This window comes from Myzus persicae, unplaced genomic scaffold, assembly GCF_001856785.1.
Source record: "Myzus persicae strain clone G006 unplaced genomic scaffold, MPER_G0061.0, whole genome shotgun sequence".
Lineage (NCBI taxonomy): Eukaryota > Metazoa > Arthropoda > Insecta > Hemiptera > Aphididae > Myzus > Myzus persicae.
Window position 1 is genome coordinate 374,165 of NW_019103856.1, and position 24,439 is coordinate 398,603.

The following is a 24,439-nucleotide window of genomic DNA, read 5'->3' on the forward strand; positions in this document are numbered from 1 at the left end:
ATGTATAAAATCTTTTTTGTTTTATTTATTTATGATGTATTTGAGTATTCAATAAACGATGTGTACACAATATATAGATATATAGATAAATATAGATATTATCTTTAGACCCTAAATATTTATACCATAGAACCACTAAGTTATAGACTATGATTGACTATACGATTAGTACTGCGTACTACTGTATATTTAATGTTGGTATTATGCTGTACATAGCAGAATAACTATAATAACGGACAAACTAAAAACGTATTTGAATTTAAATACCTAAATCTATATCTATGGTATATAAAATCATGCACGTTTGATGAAATTCCAAATGAAACACATTGAGGTTCACATTTGAAAAACAAAAGTTCTCGCCGTCACTAAAATATTTCAAAAATTAGAATTAGAATAAATGTATGTTTTATGTATAATATATAATGGGATAAGAAGGGTAAGTGCGTGGTTAAAAAAACACACTGTATAATGTGCATAAATCTTTACCAACGATATTAGATGTTTCGGAAAAACGTAAGCAATCGCAATGAGTGCACCTGACGCGGTATTTGATTTATATTGCAACGATAAAACCGATATTTATACATATAGGTGTGTGTACGTGTGTACTGTGTACCTTAACTAGTATTACAATACTATAAATATGCGTCATATTTTATTCATTTTCGGCTACGTACAAGCGTTTATATAACTGTAGATACCATATACCTATACGTATATAAATAACAGCAGGACGACATGGGTGACGTATACGAATATATGAATACGCAAATCGGTCGACAATTATACATACATATCACATGAATCCAGAGCATAATATACAAAAATATAATATAATGCGATTCACGTATTATACATTATAATAATATACCTACACATTATACCACCGATTGACGTTGTGCTAATAAAACTGTTTAAGGTGCGCGAGTGTCGAGTTGAAGTGTTAATGTGAGTAAATGGACAATTCCACCCATACCTATTTGTTAACAGTTTATTGTTTGATAAGAAATTATTATTTTTTTTTTTTTGTCTCATCTTGTCTTGGAAAATTTTATCTAAAGACATAAATTCAAATATTTGGACTTTAAAAACTGTTTTTGTTAAATTTGATAATGAAAACAGTACCAACCAATCGAATAATTATTTTTGCGTCACCCGAATGATATGAACGCTAGTTGACAAAATCAGTCAAGTAGTGTATGTAGGGCCCTGTATAAACTACCTCTACAGTGCCTTAGTGTATGGATGGAACATTTTTTACTTGTCCTGAAGAATTTTACCAAGTTTACCAACATAATTCATGCGTGTATTAAATACCCATCAATTCCATGTGTTTGCGCTTTAATTATTACAAAGAAAAACTAAAGAAATCTATGCGTTGAACTTTTATCGAAACTTAAAACTTTAAAAGTTTAAAAGTGTGTTGTCTGAGTTGAAATTAAAAACTATAAGTGTTGCCTGTGATGTCCCTGGACTGTTGTCACTGCTGTATGATTTATCAAATGACCTCAATGATTTTTTAGATATCGATGATCTATTGTTATACTTTGATTTCTATACGTCAATAGAACCTACAATATATCCGCGAACTACTACAAAATGACTACTCTTCACCAATAATTCTTCCTTATTTATGGAATGTACATAATGCTACAAAGAAAAACAAAGGTAGAACAAATATAATAAACGAAAATTTCAATAATACATTTAAAAGTTTGATAAAAACTCAGCATCCAGATAATTAGATGTTCATTGAAGCATTCAAGAGATCAAATTCACGAACAATTATTAAATTGTTAAGTATCTAAACTTCACAGTTTTACAAAATAAAAATAAATAAAAATAAAGGCATACAAACATGTCTTAAGGTGGTTTAGGAATATTAAAAGAATCAGAAATCATTTTTAAACAAATAAATGTATCAGTATTCAGTTATATGTTGGAATTTTTAGCCACATTTGTATTAATTATTTATTATATTTTATTCAGAAAATCTTTTAGCTCTTATATATTTATTTTAAATTATATTTTCAGCTAATTTTTTTTAAACATTACTTTTTATTGTGTCAAATAGATATAGTGTATGATAATACTTGTTTTAAACATTACTTATTAATTATTATTTTAATATCAATTCGTATTGTTTCAAATAGACGATTGTCTAAAATATAAATCTTTAATTTATTTATTTATGAAAATATTTGGAAATGTATTCAGTATTTACTATTAAGACAAAATTAGACATAATATAGGCAAAAAAAATAATTTCATACTAAATAATAAACTTTTAAAAAATATGGGGGGGGGAATAATTGAATCGGGGAAGATACGACAAAAACAGTGGGGGGGGGGGGAAATGCCGAGGAATCTAAACCAATGGAATGTGTATAGAAAACAGTTTTTTTATTATTGTGACTATATCAAGTAGAGCAGCAAAATGAATGATTGGTCGACAAAGATAGAGATAGAGAGAGGGTCATAAATGATAAAACTCCTAAGTATCAATGCTTATCCATCGCATGCAGTAGGTAGTTAATTAACTTGGGAAAATCGCCTAGAAAGAATAATTACGGTTGTACTTCATTTTGTAGTGGATATCGAATTAGATAATAAATTGTTTTTATGTATAAAACCGTTCACGATCGTGTCGACATGTTGGAATTAAAAATAAAATGTCATAGTAACGCTGTTGGTAAACAATAATGTCAATATATAGGTATACAGATAAACTAAAATATCCAAACCTTCTTCATAATGTATCAACAATTTTAATTATTATTGTATTGGTGGATAAATCATTACGGCACGTGTTACTGCCATAAATTACATTTTTTTTAAATTGATTTTCCATATTAGCTAGGTATGGTAACTTATTCTTACCCACAAAATGACTCAATAATGTCAAATTTAAACGATAATAAATATTAAGCAGTACTTGTGTAAATTAGGTAAGTATTATATTTTTTGAGTAACGGCTGCAGCTATGCATATTTTATACTCAAAATTTCTATCAGAATAATACGCGCAGAGAGTAACGTATTTATTTATATTATTGGCTCATTTAATAAAACAGTATTTTATAATAATATAGGTATATATATATTATATATATAGCATATAATATAGTTCGGTGACAATTTCCACGCAAAAAATATCAATATATCGTTGGTTTGTATAAATATAAATATTTATATTTGTGAACAAATTACCTTTTAAACGACGTGAATTTTTTTATATTCAATATTTTATAAAATGGATGGAAATATAAATCATAGACTAAGTATTATCTAATTAAAATATAGGTACAAGGCTTAATAAGTAATGAATCAGAAACTACTTGTTTGAATTTCGATGTATCTACTGTCTACATATAGTACATTAACATTTTCAAAAGATCATCAGTAAAAGTTAAGGTAAAACTTATTTGAAAACAATTTATTTGCATCGCTACAATATATACATTCAAGGCCTATGAGGATTTATGTGTTCAAACCCCCGTTCCCTTCAAATATTAACGAATTTAGAAAAAATGTACTACGACCTAGTGAAATAAATACATTTGAATTACGTGCTAGTAAAATTATGGAATCCCCCCCTCCCCTCCCCCAAAATGGCTGGACCCGCCCTTGAATACATCCCTTAAATAGTATAAGAATCTAAATATTAAAAAATATAGTCATCAATTATACTTAGCATTTCCAAAATCCACAATTTAAATATATGCATAGGTGATTTAATTAAAATTGGGGAAAGCATGCTTTATTCACCACCCTGAAAAATAGTATACTATATACTGTTATACATTTAATAAAAAAAGTCGTGCACTTATATAATAGGACATAGGTACCTATAGGCTATAACTTTATCGTCAGTTATCGTCAGTTCCTTGTGATTTTCTCGAAAAGCATTATTAATGAGAAATTATGAAATGGATTCATTTAAACTTTTAAACTATAACATGCGGGTATTTAATTTTAATTAATATGGACCAATTAGAGCCCTAAGCAGTTATAAGCACTTTAATTTGCTTCATATAGTGGTTAACAAACTACAAATACAATTTGTAGTAAAAAATTAATATAGGTACAGTGTAAGTGATAGACAATAGTATAGTAAATTATAATACTAAAATACGGTATAAATAAACAGTATAATATATTACGGTATAAAGCAGATAAATTGTTCAAAAATTACTCTTTTAGTAGGGATGGTATCCATTTATAATATAATACCTATCTAGTTAATAACAACTCATAATTGTTCGTACCCAGATAAACTAAAATCTAATATGTTTTTTGTAAGTAATAATTTAAAATTTATTCATAATATATCTATATTAAGCTAATTTAAATTTCGATTATTTGCATGTTAGTTTGTGGACTTTAAACTATAAAGTTATAGGCCTTAAAATAAAGGTTGCAAACTATAGCCACATAATATTCAGGCTATAATCGTAACTTATGACTAGTTATTTAAGACTTATTTATTCACAAGTCGTGACAAATGACAATATACCTATTTGTTGTTCAAAAATGGTCGTTCGGCAACCGATCTGGTGGATTCGTAACATGTTTGGACACGGGATTTGGAAGAACGACTGGAAACACACGCTTGGGTTAACATATTTTGTTTAAAGATCAAAAATGAATATAACGTTTGGATACATCATATTTTTTAAATAATACCACATTTGGTAAAAATGTTAAAAATGTTTAGGTACATATTTTGAGTGATAAATACGAATACCAATAAATTATACCTACCTACTCAGGAACCAAGATCGACTTTTAAGCTATATCCGTGATCGGCTGAACAGCAGTAAACAGTACATAGGTTGAACTTTTATAGCTGTTATATAAGTAATATAGGGCATGGCCAAATGGGTCATAAAAATTTATTACAGTATTACGCGTGTGTGCATCGTAAATGAGTATAAATGCATTTATACAGGTAGGCATTTATTATATAATTTTATTTATTTATGATTTCAACTTAAACGTAAAGAGTGTATTAATAGTATAGATTATTGGTTTATAAATTATAGTTAAATATCTAGGTACTTCATTAAATTTAAAACAATTATCAAGTTTCTTAATTGTATATTATTTTATCTTTCACATAAAGTAATTGTAATTTCCGTCGCAAGCAAAGAATAAATTAATTATTTTTATAATTAATTAAATAATTAAAACTCAATAATATTCAAAAAAGTTTTAATGTCTTTTAATATATTCCATATATATCTTATTTTTTTTATTCTAAATATATATTAAATCATTTATTATTAATAAATATTAAATTCCAAGATGCGAAAAGGTGGGTGACTTTTGGGTTGTTCACCAATCCACTGCAAGGGTGGTGATCGGACATGTAAGTAAGGAAAACTTTATCAGTACTATCAAACTTCAATAAGTACTAATGTACAATAAGAGACTGAATGGAATTAAATTTAAATAATTCCGATAAAAATCAAGTTTTTAAAAATACAAATAAATCACAAATTTCTGGGTACCAATTACTGGTCACCATTTTGCAGGGACTCGTTATCGAATCCATAACATAATACTCGGTTTGCACTTTGTTTATATTATGTTATATACTTATATGTACGACGAACCTGCCGTATATAGGGGTAGGACGTAGATATTATACGGCAGAAATAATTATAATTATAATTATGGTGAATTGCGTTTTATCATATTATACTCGTGTTATGGATACACCGTTTACCGGATAAAATATAATTGCTACCTATCTATTACATAACAATAATATTTATACGCTCGCGTGATAAGTTCGTCTGATAATCTTTTGTTAATTATAATTTATTGTTATTTATAGCCATATAGGTTTATTATTATAATACTATAGTATTATACCTATATTATTAAAGTATACTATTGTAATATTATATATATTTACGTACCTATTGTGTATTGGCACAGAAGATACCATACGTAGTATTACCGGTATTGGATTTTGATTTAGTGCTTAGAACATAGATATTAATATATTTTGTTGTACCTATAATAGTCATTGATTTTATAACACTTATATTATAATAATGTACGTTATTTTATGAATTAATTTCATATTATAAAATCAATGTTATAACCTAAACCTTATAGTAATGGTCCTCAAAATGTGTGCCGTGAGAGTGATCTATGGGCTCCGGTGGATACATATAAATTAAATCAAATTCAATGTTGCATTATAATGGTCATCATGGTTAATCTTTTTTTTGGTTTACAATTTGCACTGCTGGTTTATGATTATGGAGTTCCGTAGATTTTTTTTAACACCTAAGGACTCCGAGAACAACATTTGGGAACCACTGTCCTATAGAGTATAGGGTACCTATAACAGGACCAAGATTGTAGGATCCTATATCAAGAACTAAGAAGACAAGAACAACGTATCATTTTTAGTGTTTAGACTTTGAAGGTCCGTCGTTTGACTAGAAATGTTCTACCTTAAACCGTTTTGTAGCTGTTTTGTGTATGCAGTATATCAGTATATAGTACTATACACCGCCTATACGCTATATGTATATGTGTATTGCAATTTTTCTCTTCGATCAAAAATAATTATTGAAATTGCGTGTTTACTGTCGATAAAGATTTCAAATAGATAATCTACCTAGTGTTCGTGCAATAAGTCGACTAGTAAACAAACAATAACAACTTAAATTTAACATTATAATGTGTAATATATATATTCGATAACAATAAAAGTCAATAGATACTTAACAACTAAACAACACTGTCATTGCCACACAAATATTATCTATTTGTCTAATCGCAAATAAAATTGAAACTTGGTAATTGGGAACAATAATAGAATTATAATACAGGTAACCTGATTGTAGAAATGAACAATAATATTATTATAAATAACATCAATGAATTCATGTGATTTTTGCAAACACAAAACTGCCAATAAGTAACGACTAATGGTATGATTTCGAACACCCATATGGATTAAATGGATTTCAATTTTTAAATCAGTATTAACTAACCTATAATATCTGTTATAAATTAATTATAATTGTCTTATAGACGTTTTTAAATTCGAGAAGAAACATAAACTGATGAAACTCATCAAAAGAAATATTTACACAATTGTAGGTAAATACATATACCCATTATTATAGTAATTTTTTTATTATTATCTGTAAAGATTCAAAAGCGATGGAACTTTTAGATTAGATATAAGTTATAACTAGTAATTAAAACAAATTTATTAAGTACTTAAGTTTGTATTGTGGAAAAATAAATATGACGCTTTCGTGTTCTCTTTGTTAATTTCATGTTAGAGTGAGGCTGAGTGAATAAAAATTGTTTGTGAGAATTTTATCACAATATGATTATTAATCGTAAGGTTTTCATTGCATGTGTCGCATGCTGGCCCTTTTCTATACAAAATAATATTTTCGTTAATTCCAAATATAGCTGTTGGAAATTGTTGGACGTTTATATAAAGTTTACATACGGTCGGTCAGACCAATGGTCCATCACTATTTTCAATTCTTACATCGAAATAATAAAAAACAATTATTCATATCTTTAAAAATCATATCCAGTTCACAAAACATATACGTATACATAGTTATATAATTGCTTTATATATAAAACCATATTACTATTATTCAATGGCACATCAAAAGTGTTTAGAGATAGGGAAATGACTAATGAGAAATGTGTTTTGATTTCCTGGAAGTTGACAGTGAAAATACAAAGTAGGTATGTAGATACTGGAATATTGTCAACGCCATCATGAGCAAACACTGTAAAATGAATGACAGAAATCATGTGACCTAAATTAAAGAAAAAACCAAAACAATTATGACAATTTAAGCAGTTGGTATCACAGTAAAGGTCTCCACACACTGCAGCGGTAGCGGTAAAATGAGTCAAGACAATTTACCGTCACCGCTCCAGTTGTGTAGACCTTAAACTTAAAGGTACAATACCCGACGTCTATCGAAACCGTAAATCACTGCAAAGCTTATTAGCAGTTATTATACCCGTTGAAGAAGATTTAATAAATGTGTATATAAATTAAGTATGTAACCTAAATTAACAAATATTTTATTTTATAGTTGCATATATATTGTATTAATATTTCACTATTTTAAATTTTAATCATTAATAATTTAATATCATATTATTTTAGTATACTTGAAAAATTAGGCAAAAATTAAAAATTGATAAAGTTTAGTAAATATTTATTTCGCGGAAACATAGACCATTGAGTGATGGGTATTAACCTGTTTTTTTACTGAGATATGGTTGGTTAATGAATATGGCCATATGGGGCGAGGATTCGTCACTAAAAACCTGAGTAGTCGCCAGTTCGGGAATCAATGAAGACGGCCGCACAAGTTCGTAACTACGGTCCACTACCATACCCTACCAGGACCCAGAAATATAAATATAAAATCAAATATCATGACATTATTTATTTATTTAATAATGTTACGCCCTTACGGGCAAGTGGCAACTGCCAAAAGCCCCGTTCTAATACAATTTTTTATGTAAGTACCAATAATCAGAATGTATATGATGTATGATACTTTGATAACAATAACATTTACAATATTCAACAAAAATATGCTCTCACACTTAAGACAATAACAAAAATAAAAAAGTAGAAAACAGAAACAATGTACACATGATGGTTTGATATTTTGATTAAAGAGAAAAGGATGGGTCCTCAATCCTCATTTGGCAAGCCTCAACAAACAAAGACTGTCAAACATGGATATTTCAATATTTATAATATTTTATAGATAGTTAAAAGATCGTGAAGTATGAATAGTAGTTGTATTTCTAGTTACATGTGTAGGGACTCTGAAGCTAACTTCAGCCATATAATAAGTTTGGAGAAAAATGACAATTCACGGTGAAGCAGCGATGAACTAGACTATAGATAAACCAAAACTGATTATTACTTAGTCATAGGGAGGGCGTGGGGTGTTAAAAATGAAGGGTAGTAATAATATTAAGTATTAACGAAAAAACATTCTCTATAAACACGTCCAACCAAAGCTCATAAACCAAAAAAAGAATATAGGTCAAGTACAAATCGATATACTAGAATACCTATGATCTTAAAGAGGGAACTGGTGAGAATTTTTTTAAGATTCAAATATTTTGAATTGCAGACTACGATCCTTAATTAACAAGCTCGAGCATTTTTGTGCATTTTTGTAACAAATCTCTCCAATGTGCGAACCATGACTAAAATGTTCCGAAAACTAAACAAAAGATCACGAACAGAAATATCAGCGTGGAGAAAAGTAGTACCGCATGAATAGTATAAGTAAAATATTAGAGTGATGAAGGAGGCGTAAAAAGAAAATAATTTGGCATTTATCAATGATCAATGTTATCAACAATAAGATACATTTCAGATTTTCTCCAGTCTCCACGAGCACAGTGGAGATGACAGTGGTCTGTCATATTGGTGTAGTCCAGTCCAAACAATAATTCAGATAATAATCATACACGACAATTCAACATTATTATTGTGTAATGAGTAATGCCATTATATTTTATTGGGCCATACAATAGGTAGATATATAGGTATTGACAAATTCAATGTATTTATACTTATTAAAGTTTGTAAATTTTAAATTATAGAACCTTCAAAACTTTAACTATGGGTATCATTTTTTCTAGTGCCTTGCCCAACACTACTTCAACGACTGCAAAGTATCAAATGAAAATAAAACATAAATATAGGATTTAAACGCGGTATACCTACCTACTAGTTACTATAATAAACTAGTTTTGAAACTTTAAACGACATATATTTCAATATTTCACTCGCTGAAGGAGCTTGTATTAGAACTTGGTATTCACAAAGGTGAACCAGAAATAATTTTTTTTTCCACCACCAACAAGTATAATATTACCTAAAACAGATACAGAATACAGATGCACATATACGAAGCCGTTTTCGTGACGCTCCAGTACCAAGTAGACACAAACTACCAGGTTTATCATATGAAATCGTATATATATATATATATATATATATATACTTATATATAAGTACCTTTATCGTATATCATACTGTGACGGTCAAATTGGTGAGAGGGGGGGGGGGGGGAATAGGCTCCTCTGATGACCTTTTTTCAATATTTATAATTATAATAACTTAAATATATGTATAATGTATAAAACAGTAACCATAAGTGATATATTTAATGATCAAAAAGTAAGTTCAGTACATCCCTTCTAGCCCACACATGACAATATCATTTGACCAACACTGTTTTAGCATTCTGTACAGTTTATAAACAATACACAAACACGACTATTTTAATATAGATATTGTAATTCACACACAGTTAAATAAATTATTGTAATGCATAATCTTAGGTAGTATTCCGAATTACTAGAATATTTTTGTAAAATATTTTATTCTAATAAAAACATTATTTTTATTCATATTAGTTGTGGTTCTTGTTTTTCTGACTATTTGTACAATACATTTTAAATCGAGTATTCAAGTATCAACAACTTAAATTTATACTTTATTTAGAATTATTAAATTATATATGTTGACTCTAATTTAACATTTTCCCGAAGAAAAGTACAATTGGTTTAATATTTAGGTAAGACACAAACTAAAAAGTATTTTTACCCAAGTCTGGACTAATGCAATATAAAACTTACAGGTATTCAGACTTCACTAATTTTTCCAATAAGTACCTACCTCTATCAACATGCTATACAAAATAAGTTTTTCATTTTAATTTTAAATTATTTAAGTCAGTATTACGTAATATGTTATTTAGTCAGTATTAGGTCAGGCCAAAAGATGGTCTGACTAGCTAGTTTCACTTATATCAAGTGGCGTTATTTCAGAGTTTTGGGTGGAATGAAAAACATTTTCCAATAGCCAACAACATTATTATTAAACATTAAACAAGTACACAACATTTCTTATATATAAATTACATATGTACATAGTACCTACATAATGCAAAAATATTATTAACATTTTATTCAATTTAAAATTATTTAGCATAAGGATATTTAGAAGATAATTCAAGATACCAATAGTGAGTAGTGAATATTAAATAAGTAGGTAGGTACTTAAAATCGATATAGGTAACTAGGAAACTTAAAATTTTAAAAAATGATCTCTTACACCGTTAAAAATGTCTAAATCCCAAACTATCAAAAATCAATGTGTATAATCACACGTGTAAGATAAGCGTCTATCATCAATTCCAATGAAAAATCTGTATAATTTAAAGAGTAGGTATATAATATTATCATCTATTCCGCAAAGTTTTTCGACCGGTGATATACGTGGAAAAGTATGAGGATGTAGGTACGCAAATAAAAACGTAATATGTAACGAATAAGTGAAATTGTATTACCCATTATTCAACTTTTTTATAATATTTATCTTCTATCTTATATGTCAACGTATGAACAATTGACATTTGGGGTTACTTAAAGAAGCGATGAGAGGTCAAGGGGTACGTGAATGAAAAAAGATTGAGAAACACAGAATTCTATGGGATGCAAATGCATATTGCATAGATATGCCCTTGCATCCAGCAAATGATGCCCTTAATAACGGTATAATTTATTAATCTACAAAAAACACAAGTAATATGATTTATAACCTTAAAAAATAAAATGTATAGTTAATTATTGGTCCCCATTTATTATTATTTGTATTTAATTAGGTAATTATCATGAATCAAGTATTTATTTTTATTTTTATTAAGCCTCGGCAACTATGGCAATTGGCAACAAAGAGTTCAACTCTAAATTGTTTACATGATATATGTTACATATTAAATATTATTGATAAGATTGGATTTAAAAATAAAGGTTATAATGTGTTTTATACTTTTATGTAGTCTGGGTGGAGGGCTTCTGACATGCAGAATGTTTGAGATGCCTGCTTCTCGTCAATCCGTTTAGTATGAAAGGCATTCAGTTAATTTCGAAGTTCTTATTACCTTCTTAATGTTAAATTTAATAACTTTACCTAGGTACTGGGAGGGAGACTATGAAAGCTTTATTTTTCTATCTACCGCCTTTATTTTAAATCAAACATTACAATAATATTGGCCTACATCAAAATGGATAATTTACCAACACAATATCTGTAATAGGAACCTGCCACCTAAACATTTACTTCATACAAATCTCACTTTTTCAATTTTTATTATTATTAAAATATGTTAATGCATTTGTGTTTACACGAACAATGTTTATGTGGCTAATTTGCATTATTTTTTAAAATAACCGAATTTTGAATATTATAGGTAAGAACGTATAATATGTGTACATAATTATAGGTGATGTAGGTAGTTAAGTACGCACAACGCACGATATTATAGATATGTATACTAAACGTATAATATACGTAGGTAGGTCAAATAAGAGAAAAACACTATATTTTTACACCATTAACGACAAGTGGCCCGTCTTTTATTTAATTGAGTCTATATTGAGTTAGGCTGATTAAGTGGTGGCGTAAATATGTAGAATACATTATTGTAATTACAGGAAAAATTAAACAAATTGCGCACTGATAATATAATATTATACCTAATACAGTAAGGTAGTCAGTTATAACTGAACGTATAGATATATGCACAATTATTCACACAACTTATAAAAGGCTGCGGAATGCGCAGTTGCAATGTATACATTCATTACAAGATCTACAAATTTCAATTTAATTTATCCGCATATTAATAAATAATACTTAGGTTTATGTACATAACTATTACTTAATATTTGTTAAAGAGAATATAATATAGTTGATATATTTAAATTAGTCGGCTTACCTCAACGAGTTAAACAGCCGTACTGCACTTCTGCAGGAGGAATTGCAAAAGGATACTACATAGCGATAGTACATAATATACTATAGGAAGGTATTCTGATAAAATTCAAACGTTCTAAGTTTAGTTCAAGTTTGTATAATAATGCATCAAAACTTTTGATTAACTATAGCTGACATCTGGAAATAATAAAAACAATTATTTGATTTCCCGGAGATAAGAAAACATGATAGAAACCTAACTTTCAAAAACCTTAGGAGTAAGGTCAACCAAAGAAGGGTGAGTCCACAGTATTGTAACACAATTCGTTCTGTTATTTCTATAATATAAAATAAATGCCCAATATATTTTTGTAATTATAATAGTTATCTGGTAAAATGTGTAAGTCAATAATGTCTTTGATTATTCACTCATTAACTTTTAAATAATACGTGATGTTACCGATAGTGAAGGAAAATGTTAATACTTAATAAAAATTAAATACTATTATTGTAGTATTTAACGTATAATTAAACAATAAGTACCTATCTATACTCTGCCCAGCGAGAAAACACGCAAATTCTCACGCGACACATTACCATCTAGACCAGTTCCACTGTCTGAGGCAGGATGTCACATGGGGATGTTCAAACAAACCACGATACAGAGAAGATATCTTCTCTACACCCTGAAAAGAACCAATTTTCTCCAGGTGTATTCTCACTTAACTGATTATAGATTAGAAATGAGAATCAATTATGGTTGGGCATTTGGGGGAGGTCAAATTTCTGATAAAAAAAACACATATAGCATAATTTAAAGTCAGTCAGTTTAATTGGTCAGGCGGGTTACCCTGATTAGACATAACATTTTTCGTGTTTCACAAAAAATAATAACCACAACAATATGTCAATATTCGATGATCAGCAGCGTGCTGTCGTTTTCTACGCGCGTCGTGAAAACATCAGAAATCTCGCGACATAAAAACAAAAATCGTCTTTTTGGCGGCCTCTAAACGAATCAACGCGTTTGGCAACTGTTTGTCATCCGCTTAATCGTTATTTTAATATTGTCGTCGTCGTCGTGTCGTATTTTTGGCAGAGGTTTGCCGCCATCGACACGTCACACTCGAAAAGATGTCTGTGTGGTGTCGAAAACCAAATGGAGTTCAAGTTCAGTGGTTTGCCAATGAGGGGTTTTTTTTTTGCTCTTCCCTACAACTCACCGTCAACGCATATAATTTTTTTTCAACACAAAATATTAAATAATACGGGGTTTTCCGGGTTTTCGAGTTGTACATTTCACCCAGTGATCCAGAACCGCTTCAGTTGTTTGGACGGGTGAGGGCAGAGGGGTGCGCCTTATCCACACAAAGGAAGTAGAACGCTGCCCGCCTCACAGCAATGCCTTGCGCGGAGTTATTACGTCATCGACTTAATAATATCATAGTCGTGTTACGCAATAATAAAGTATTGATTGGATAGTATTTTTTATATAACGCTCATATTTTTCGTCAGACAATCGGAAGAATTTATTATTTGACACGATGTAGGATTCTCGTATTCCACGTGACTGCTATAACATTTTGAGCATTGTATGGAGAAGGGTGGATGTTAGGAGAGAGAACACTTAAGGTAACTGCCACGTGAGTTAAGACGAACATAATATCTAGTAATATTTACTAGCTGTGTACGACCTAGCGTGTGCAAGGAGTGTATGAAAGAGCAACCCTACTTTCAATAATCAATTTACACAATCCATTCAAGTATTTCTATGTATATATATATATATATATATATATTTGTTTATATTTTGGAAACAAATTGCTACACATTCGCAAAAATACTTAAAATTCAAAAAAAAATCCAATGCACAATAATAGTTGGGGGGAAATGTATGCGCATCGATAATTTATTATAATAAGTTATTATATTGTAAAAGTATAATCAAAATTGAATTAGCTAATATTTATTATATAATCATAACTGGTAGTCTTTTTGGTATGTTAGTTAACGCAATTGCACTTCCAAAGTATGATTATAGACAGGATCATCTACTCCGTCATTTTTAGAACTAATCATAAGTTTAAAGTTCATATTATTATGTGATTGAAAGCACTTTTATAATATATTTCGTACTTAATGGAAATAAACAAAATAGTATCAAAGTATAAAATGAGTTTAGTTGTATATTGATATCAATTTGATTTGAATATTATTTTTTAGAAGACATTGGTTATGAGAAATGCATTATTTGACAGTAAATGGTCTTATTTTATAACAACAAAAAAATGTATTATTATTATTATTATTATAGTAAGTTACTTTAATAACATATTACTAAACTCCATATTATTTAGGATGTAAAGCAAAAGTTGAAGAAATTTTCGGGAAAAGCAAATTAAATTTATTTACGTTTAACAATTTGATTAAATTTTTCTTTAAACACGCTAATTATTTTGCACTACACTAGATGTAAGGTTATCAGATCTTTTATCGCAACAGCAGTACATATTCAATTGTTAGTGTTCATGGGTTTCTCTAAGTGTTTTTGGTGATTATTATGTTTGTGCTATGCATAAAATTGATTATTAGTTTAAGTTTGGTTTGACCGAAATAAGGGGGATGTGTTCATTGGATGCAACAAGTAGACTTATGTCCATTCTTCATCTTCAGTTTAGATTTCGGACGGTACTTTTCTAGAAATGCCAGTTGTTTAGAATTTATAGCTCCTCTTCGTTTCCTAAAGAAATGTTATACCTTAAAAATCAGCACATTGACAGGTAATATTTTGGTTAGTTATGTACGCACTCTCTGATTAACTGAACGGCATCTTCATACTTCAACCCAAGTTCTATCAATGCCAGAGCGACTAAGACAGGCGCACGACCCAAACCAGCTACACAATGCACAGCAACACAGCTGCCCTCGTCTGTACGGAACTGATTTCGTAATAATTCAAACCACTCTTCTATCAACTAACCAACAAAACAAAGTAAAATGGAAAATGCATCATTTTTTTAAGTGTGCAAAATAATATTTAATTAAATTTATTACAGTCCTTACCTCATTTGCAGGGGATGTACCATCGTCGTATGCCAAGTCGGTCACCACAATACCTTCTGCTTTCAATTCATCTATTTTGTATGTTGGTTCGCAAACACGCACAACATGTTTAACGTTATGCCTCTTTAATTCCTAAAATTACAAAAATGTAGTTTAATTTATTTTAATACAACTTAAGCTTACATTAAAAGTATTTGTATTACTTACAGCTACATAATTGTGAATTATCTGATCATTAGGTCTATCGGTGATTAGAAATCGCATGCCCTTATATTCAATCTCGCAGGGTGGTGGTCTTATGTCTTTTTGACGCATTATAGTTTCGTTGCTCATTGAGCCGATTTATAATATATAACAGGAAAATTAAATTATATAAGGATGTACTACTGTTAAGATGATTTCTGTGTCCAAACTGAAAACTGAAGACAAAAACAGTCAAGTCTTTAGTCCATTAATTAACAGCAGCGTTTTTGTTCTTATGACCAACAAATTATACTAAATTATCGAGGAAAACGATTCAACAATAAGGATAGATTAGGATCAATGCTTGTTCAACGAGCAAGCATAATATTCAAATAAAATGATTTAGTATGCATTCACATCCAATTTATTGTGTTGTGCCTGGCAATATTCACTGCTGTCTAACGACAAATCCATGAAACCAAAGGCTGCTACAGATTTAACAACCTGTAAACAAAATGTATTGACCAGATAAGAATGATAAATAGTTTTTGTGTTGACAAGCGCTTATCTTAGGCTATTATTGATAAACATCATGACTCAGAGATTAAACTAGGTATAATTATTCTTCATAGGATATTTTTCTTTTAATAAATTATTTACAAATTGTGTAGATACCTAAAATTATATTATTATTTCTCTATGTGGAGACATTATTATGCTTGATATGGTTTGTAACAATCAATTAGATGCATTGAACATGCCAGCATCAGACCAAAAACATTTCATTAAGTGGATCACAACTATTAAATGCAATATTTAACTAGTCTATCCGCTCAAATGTCCTCTCACTAAGTGCCTAGTTAAAACCACTAACCTTTTTTTATTATTAGTCCTAAGCACTTACTCTGAACAAACTATATTACATACAATTACGGCTGGATAAATTTAACAATCATAAGATTCAGTAAATATTGCATAATAAGCAAGTTGTAAAAAAATAATAATTAAGGCAACTGAAAAATATATTATCTTGTTTGTTCATAAGTCATAACTAATATTATTTTAATACTAAATCACTTTGCACATCAAATATAAACATTACAATTTATGATATTTTAATAATTTATGATTGGGTACTTTAATTGTGTATGAAAATCACATAGACAGTTTAAACAATCTTATTTACCCCTCACAAAACATTTGATGAGAAAATACTTTTATTTAAAATTATTCAAATTTAATAGTCATAAAATGACTGTTAAATAAATAATTAAGTAATATATAGCTGAAAACTTTAAACGTCACCTACTATTTTTTTTTTTTAAACTATTTAACTGCTAACCTGTACTATTGTTTATTGTTATTTACGCATCTTTATTTTTATGTGAATATTTAATCACAAAAATAACCTTTGGCCTTTGGGTAAACATTTTTTTTTTATATAAAATATATATTTCCTTTTTGTCATAAGTACAAATTGTTAACTGATCAAAAAAATCTATTACCTATTTAAGAATTAACTAAACCCATAATTTAATGGAATAAAAATAAATCTGAAAGCAATCTTTAAATTGTTATTAAGTAGGTACTTTTTGGATTCGATTACATAATCAACTTAAGATCAAGGTTTAAAAATAACCATAATTTAGTTTTAAAATGAGTTGTTGTTTTCAGTTTGTTATGACACACAATTTAAAATGCCTATGGCTTCCTCAGTATTATGGCAACAAAATCATTATGACGTAAAGGGCATCATTATAATTCATAAACAATTTACAAAATGTATTAAAATAAATATTAGAGACTAGAGTAACTACTCAATACCAATTCAATTTTTTTTAAATATCATGCAAAATGGTTTTTTATAACTCACTTAGCCCTAAAATTAAGCTATTAATGTCAATATATATTCCTAACTAGATAACAATTGATAAGTACTTCATTTTGGGAGTAAAAATACAATTGGTACTGAGTATTTTCTAACTAATCTTACTGAGCTTAAAAACCAATTCAAATCTATTTCTAAATACATTTTAGACAACAAATAAAAAAATATAAGTGTATTATAATAATTACGATTAACTATAGTATTTAAGGCTCTATTATTATTATAGTATTAGTATTATAAGATTATAATTTTTCTATAAGTCAATAAAAAGGAATGTGGATTTTTGATGAATGTTAATTGTTAAAAGAAACCTGACTGATTTAAATGTACCTACAATATTTATAAGATAGGTATACACAAATGTGATTTAAGAAATATATGTATAAAATTAATTGTAATACTTCAGATTTCACTTCAAAAACATCAGACAACTAAAACCTCAGTGTTAGACCTACATGATTATACAACCTACTTTTACTAGTTAGGTACTCTCTATTTTTATTATAACATATCTAGGTAAGAAAGTCAATTACTACATCATTATCTTTTTCACTTTTTGCTATTTATTTAAATTAGCTGTATGCTTTTAAACCTATGTGACACTTACCAATACCTTATCAACAGGAACTACATTATTATTTGTGTTAAATTTACAAAGTATCTACTTATTAATTTATCAATATAATAATAGAGTTCAGAATGAATCAGGTTTCTATTTCCATAGTACCTATCACTATAAGTGCAGAAAAATCTTTCATGTAAATATACCTAGTTTCTAAACTTATTTTACAAAAACTATTTCGATTTATTGGTAGGTGTCTTAGAATGACTAACAACATAAAGGTAAAACATATTTTTTGTTAACTATTTTTCTGTTAACTTGGTAATCTCTCATAACTGGTATGCCTATTTTGTTAAATTAATTTGTATTGTCCTAGACAGATGATTGATTTACTATATTACATTATTATACATGAACTAAGAAATCATGAAAAATCAAGAAAAACTGGGAAAGTCCTTATGAAACAACCCATGACTAAATTGTTAGAAAAATTAACAATTTCTCATAAATTGACACTGGACATTACAGAGAAAACAATGAGCAATTGTCAGAAGAATATGCTATCAGTGGAATTCGAGATTGGACACAGCCTCATGTCGGTCACGTATGATACGACAACCATAACAAATAGGTATAACAATTGCAGGGTATATATTATATACTTGCCAACAAAATTATGGACTATGGTATACGGTAAAATACAATGTCAGTTGATCGGACGTCGGTGTACGTGGAATGGCCCCTAGGAAAATTCAAAATTGAACGACGATAATATTGTACTTAATATTATATTATTGTTGCGATAAGACTATGATTGTAGAAGATTGTGTGCTGGCAGCAATCGCCACCAAGACTGAGACAGCAAGACGTGGTCGACGGCCGCCACAATAGTTGCAGGCCACTTCGATCCTTATTACTCCCTCCCCTCCCCGACAACAAAAATCATGCCACAACGGTCGTCGTCATCCGACCGCCCCTCAAGATCGTCGACAGCCGTGCGTACCTCTATTTATGGCTAAACGCCATTGCGATCGTGACACGCGTAAAACAACCGACCCGACGGAGATCGCGGATGATTCCTGTCGCCCGTGCAAACATCGTGTACTCGTGGAGTCCGTCCGTCTGCCTACCTATCTACCTGAAATAACGATCGTAGCCTGTGCTGCGGACGACCTATACGTCGTGTCGATATTATTTTAATATTTTATAATTTCAAAGCGATCTAGACGATTCGCGCGGAATTCGTGAGCTAGCCGAAAGCTGTGCGCACTTACCTGCAGTGCTCGATGAATGACCATGGAAGTAGACGTCGTTAAATCAACGGAAAAACTGCCAAAAACTGTACACATACCAGTACGAACGAATTTCCCGTTACCAGCCCGGGGTTTTAAATAACATCGCCAAACGAACGGAGTCGACTTCGGGAGTGATGACTGCCGCTGCAGTGCTGCTACGGCTGCGAGGCGGCGGCGGCGGCGGCGGCGGAGTCGACCAGCCCGTTACCGCGACGAGTGGGGACGATGACGGAGTTTACTGGTGGGCGAGGTCGGGAGGGGTGTGCGTGTCGGTTGTTGGCGGCGCTCCCCCACCTAACGATTTTACGGTCTCCACGGCCGCCGTCGTGCCGCGCTTTGCTGCCGCCTGCCGCCGTCACCGTTGCTGACGTCATGACCCAGCAACTCGGCAGTCAGCGCACGGTTTAACGTGCGGGAAATGGGAATGGGAAATGCGAATGGTAATGATTCGTTTTTTGACGGGCGGTGACGATAATTTAAGACTATAATAATTGTTTGACCCCATCAGAATTTCATTTGTTTAGTAAAAAAAAAAAACACGAACCGTCGGTCTTTTACACTGCCTGCTGTAACGTCTGCAAAACGAACAAAATCGTACTACGTAAGTGGGGGGAAATTGACTGTTTCAAACGAATGAACGACGCAAACCAATATTGTCGTTACAATATACTAGAGTACTAACTACTAGACAGTAGTGCACTAGTACTGTGTACTACAGTAGTGAGTTGACTTTTAAACATTACAAATTTGAAATTGCAATACAATATTTGTTCTCCAGTGCCGCCAACAGAGGACGTAGCCGTCGGTGACGGAAATGGATTGACGTCGTCTACACGTCCTTGGTAGGCAACTATTAGTCAAGGGTTGCTGACCCTGACGAATTAATAGTCTCTGGACGATCCGTCAAAAATAACTCTCCATTCAACCACCCACCGATCGACCCACTTGAACGCCGACCACGGGGTCGTCGACAGTGAGGCCCTCGATCTTGCTCATTACTCGTTAGTCGTTAGTCAACCGACGTGACCTATACACTACATAGCGGAACAGTAGGTCCTTGGTCGTGACTCGTGAACTGGTGTGCACAATAACGATACTAATATAATATTATGATATCGTTTGTATACATACGACGTCATATCTATACACTGAACTCATCAGCTGTTGATCTGTATGTCTGTATGTGTTACGTATAGGTATACAATAATATATTAATATGTACAGTGTACACTGCTTACATAACAGTACCTAGTTAGATGACCTATATAATATAGTAATATATTATAATTTATAATGTAATAGTCGATAATGGGACTAGTGGCTTATTTACGGGGGCGGTATGGGATGGATCCTCCTAACCTTTTTTATATTATTTCCTTGGTGAATATTTTTGTAATGCAGAGAAAACACGATTCCACCGTAGTAATGGGCGGTATTTTGTCGACGAATGTCAAATTAAAATATAATTCATGGCTGTTACTCAAACTATCAGTACGTGTTGATTTTGATTCTTATAAAATATAAACATAAGATATTCTAAATGGGTAAATGACTAAGTATATTCACTTTATCAAGTGTATAAATATCATATTAATATGTATGCACTATACGTATAATATAAGTTCTCCTTTTTCACATTGCTTTACATCTTATATGGTCTCGTTCTTCGCGGTTTTGTTATCCAAGCAACTTTCATGGGTGCTAGGAGCTGGAACTTTAACCTTTGAGGGAAATGAGGGATTACTTATTATTACTATACTTATATGAAAGCAAATGCTGAAAAATTACAATTCGCAAAAAGAGGACCTACATATGTTATTTTCAAATAAACTTGTCATGGTCGGGAAGGGGTTGTCACGTACGTGTTTCAACTTTAATTAATATTTAAGCTTTTGATATGAGCTTGGGTTTACAGTTGTGAACAATGTGGGATGGAACGCACATGAAGTCAAAGTTCATGCCATATTATGGTGAATTTAGCACTCGACAAGCTCGATAAACTTAAGGGTACTCTAAGTCTATAGCTGTATATCAATAATATATAATAAAGTAAAAATTTGTAAATTCCAGTCATACTTAATCATCAAAGATAATAAATTTCGTTCAATCAAAAAAATATTTAACTTTAAGGTAACGGGTTAAATACTTATAAATAATAATTTATTTTGGCAATATATTTTGTATTTTTAAATTATAATGTTATGAAGTTATCATAACCACAACCTTAACTTTTAAATCAATAATCATCGTTGAGGATTGTTGAGGTGGAGCCCCCTCAGGGTCAGTGCTAGCTCTGGGCTTCTGGATAAATTATTTAGCGTTTCTATAAAATAATAAAAATTAGTTTGTGGATAGCCGCTTACCAAAGTTGCAATCTAAAGTACCTACAGAATGGTGAATAGGCACTAATGTACTATAGATTATCATCTATACCTACTGACTACAAAAAAGCCTGTAGAATTAAAAAATATTAGTGAATAACTTTTGATTGAACTGATTGAAGTCTAAATTTAGGTTTGGAATATTTAGTAGGTATTTACTTTGTAGTCTGTAGATATCTGATATATAATATTATGTTAATATAAATGTTGATATTGATATTCAAAGAGCTATTGATTTATGAAACTACAGTTTTGTTGAAGTGAAAATTGATAAAAACGCGCATCATTGACCATTTGACCATATTGTATCAAGTAACAGGCCACAAACATATACCTTTGATCTATATTCAATTATTCTATACAGACAGGATAAACTAAAAATATTATGAAACGGATACCTACTACAATATTATGAAAATAGAGGTTATAAAATATAAAACTATAAATAATTTTTATAAGTGATTTCGAGTTATAATAAGATCAAATATTTTATATTCTTGGCGATTACATTAATTTAAGTGGATACGAGTTTATATTATATATAGACAGATTGAATATAAATGTATATATAGGTAGCTAGGTAGGAACAATAAATTAGTAAATAAATCATATGCTCAATGCTCAAATAATAATTAATAAATAATTTAAATTGAATATTTTATGGTAGGTACTCGATACTGGTATCAGTATTCTGCGTACTCTGTAGTCTTTTTGATTTGGATATTTTTACATTGAATTTTTGACCTAGAATCGTAACCGGTAGCCAAAAATAATTTTGTACAATAACGTTGTATTTCCCCACCGCCCGCAGTCCGCACCATAATATAATACCTACGACCTACCGGGTACCGGCTACCACACGAGCTGTACGCGACATCGGGTGTACTCACGTGTCAGTGTGTCACGTATCCGTGACTGCTACCCTTCAAGTGTGGTTACTCTGTTAGGGTATTTTCAGTATAGTTTTGGGTTTAATTATTGAAAACAATGAAAATGGAACAATATTATTCTATCCATTTCCGAAGAAATACAGCGAAACCATTCTGCTACAGTGCTACATAACAAAATAGCAATAGCCAAAATGTATTCTAATGACTCCTACCTATAAAAAATGATTATACGTCTATCAAGCGGGCTTCGCATTCAATTCTGGATATAGCTTTCTAGCAACAATATTACAATTGTTACGTTTATTATGGAAATTTCTCATTATGAATTCTCAGAAAATTCAAACGATTTATAGAAATGAACAATTGACTATAAAAATATGAACACTTTATAACCAAAAATAGGTAGGTAGGTAGGTTGTAGGTACTACTGTACTAGCATTGTTTATTTACATAGTAAAGGTATGTATAAATAGTATAATGAATGATCAATGGAATACTAGATATATATGGTGTATCATATGGAGTTCTGACATAATATTGAATATCATGTGGACATATGGGCCATATGTTAGAACTTCTTGATACCATAGACATAATAGATCATAATAGATATTATGTCTATGCTTGATACACCCTATATAATATATATATATATATATATTATTTATACGCATAACCATTATTTCTTACTCGTGATTCAGTCCTTAACAGCTAACTTAAACTTAATTATATTATACATCATAATACATAATTATATGTAATTATTACTGTTATATTTTAAGCTTTTTTTTATAGAGGTAGAAACATTTGTCGGGAATCTTCTAATACAATGTGTAATGTTAATTATGAAAAGAAAAACTTTTATGAATTATTAACTGAAAAATAATTTTCAAAATCTAAAAATCTTTGTGGCTAATATTTCTTATGGCTATTAATAGCACAAAAGAGTCAAAATAGTTTGAACATTTTACCATGCATTAAAAATGTTAATTTGATGAAGATTTCAAGAGTCTACGGTTGTTCGTTTTGGAAATACAACAAAATATCAAAAGTCGATAATGGGAATTCGTTAATTAACAGCTGAATATCAAATATTGAATAAATTATAAATTCAAAAGCACGTAAAAAATTTATGTTCCGTTTAGTAAACTATTTTTTTTTTTTGTTAAATGAATAGAAAAAGTGGTATGGAAACCTTGTATTAAACATTTTAATTTTAGCTATGAAAATAAAAAACTTATGAATTTCAAACAGAAAAATAATACTCTCAGAATCTTAAAAATGAAGTGAATTATTTAGAATTTTTAGGGTATAAAAGTGTTTTATTTAGGAAATGTTTTTAGGTTTTGTAAGGCATTAATATCCCA

General features: G+C 30.2%; 1 protein-coding gene across 2 annotated transcripts; it reads right to left on the reverse strand.

Moving 5' to 3' along the window:
* Positions 1–14,817: 14,817 nt before the first annotated feature.
* On the reverse strand, positions 14,818–19,945 carry LOC111035463 (protein tyrosine phosphatase type IVA 1). Of its 2 annotated transcripts, none has more exons than XM_022317097.1 (5): positions 19,781–19,945; positions 16,081–16,560; positions 15,874–16,005; positions 15,619–15,785; positions 14,818–15,550 (listed from the first exon to the last, which is right to left on the reverse strand). In XM_022317097.1, exons 2-5 carry the CDS (start codon positions 16,204–16,206, stop codon positions 15,439–15,441), a joined length of 537 nt encoding a protein of 178 aa, XP_022172789.1. In that variant the 5' UTR covers positions 16,207–16,560; positions 19,781–19,945; the 3' UTR covers positions 14,818–15,438. The 2 variants fall into 2 exon arrangements, with proteins under 2 accessions (XP_022172789.1, XP_022172790.1); XM_022317098.1 differs by lacking the exon at positions 19,781–19,945 and adding an exon at positions 19,173–19,341.
* Between the last annotated feature and the right edge of the window lie 4,494 nt (positions 19,946–24,439).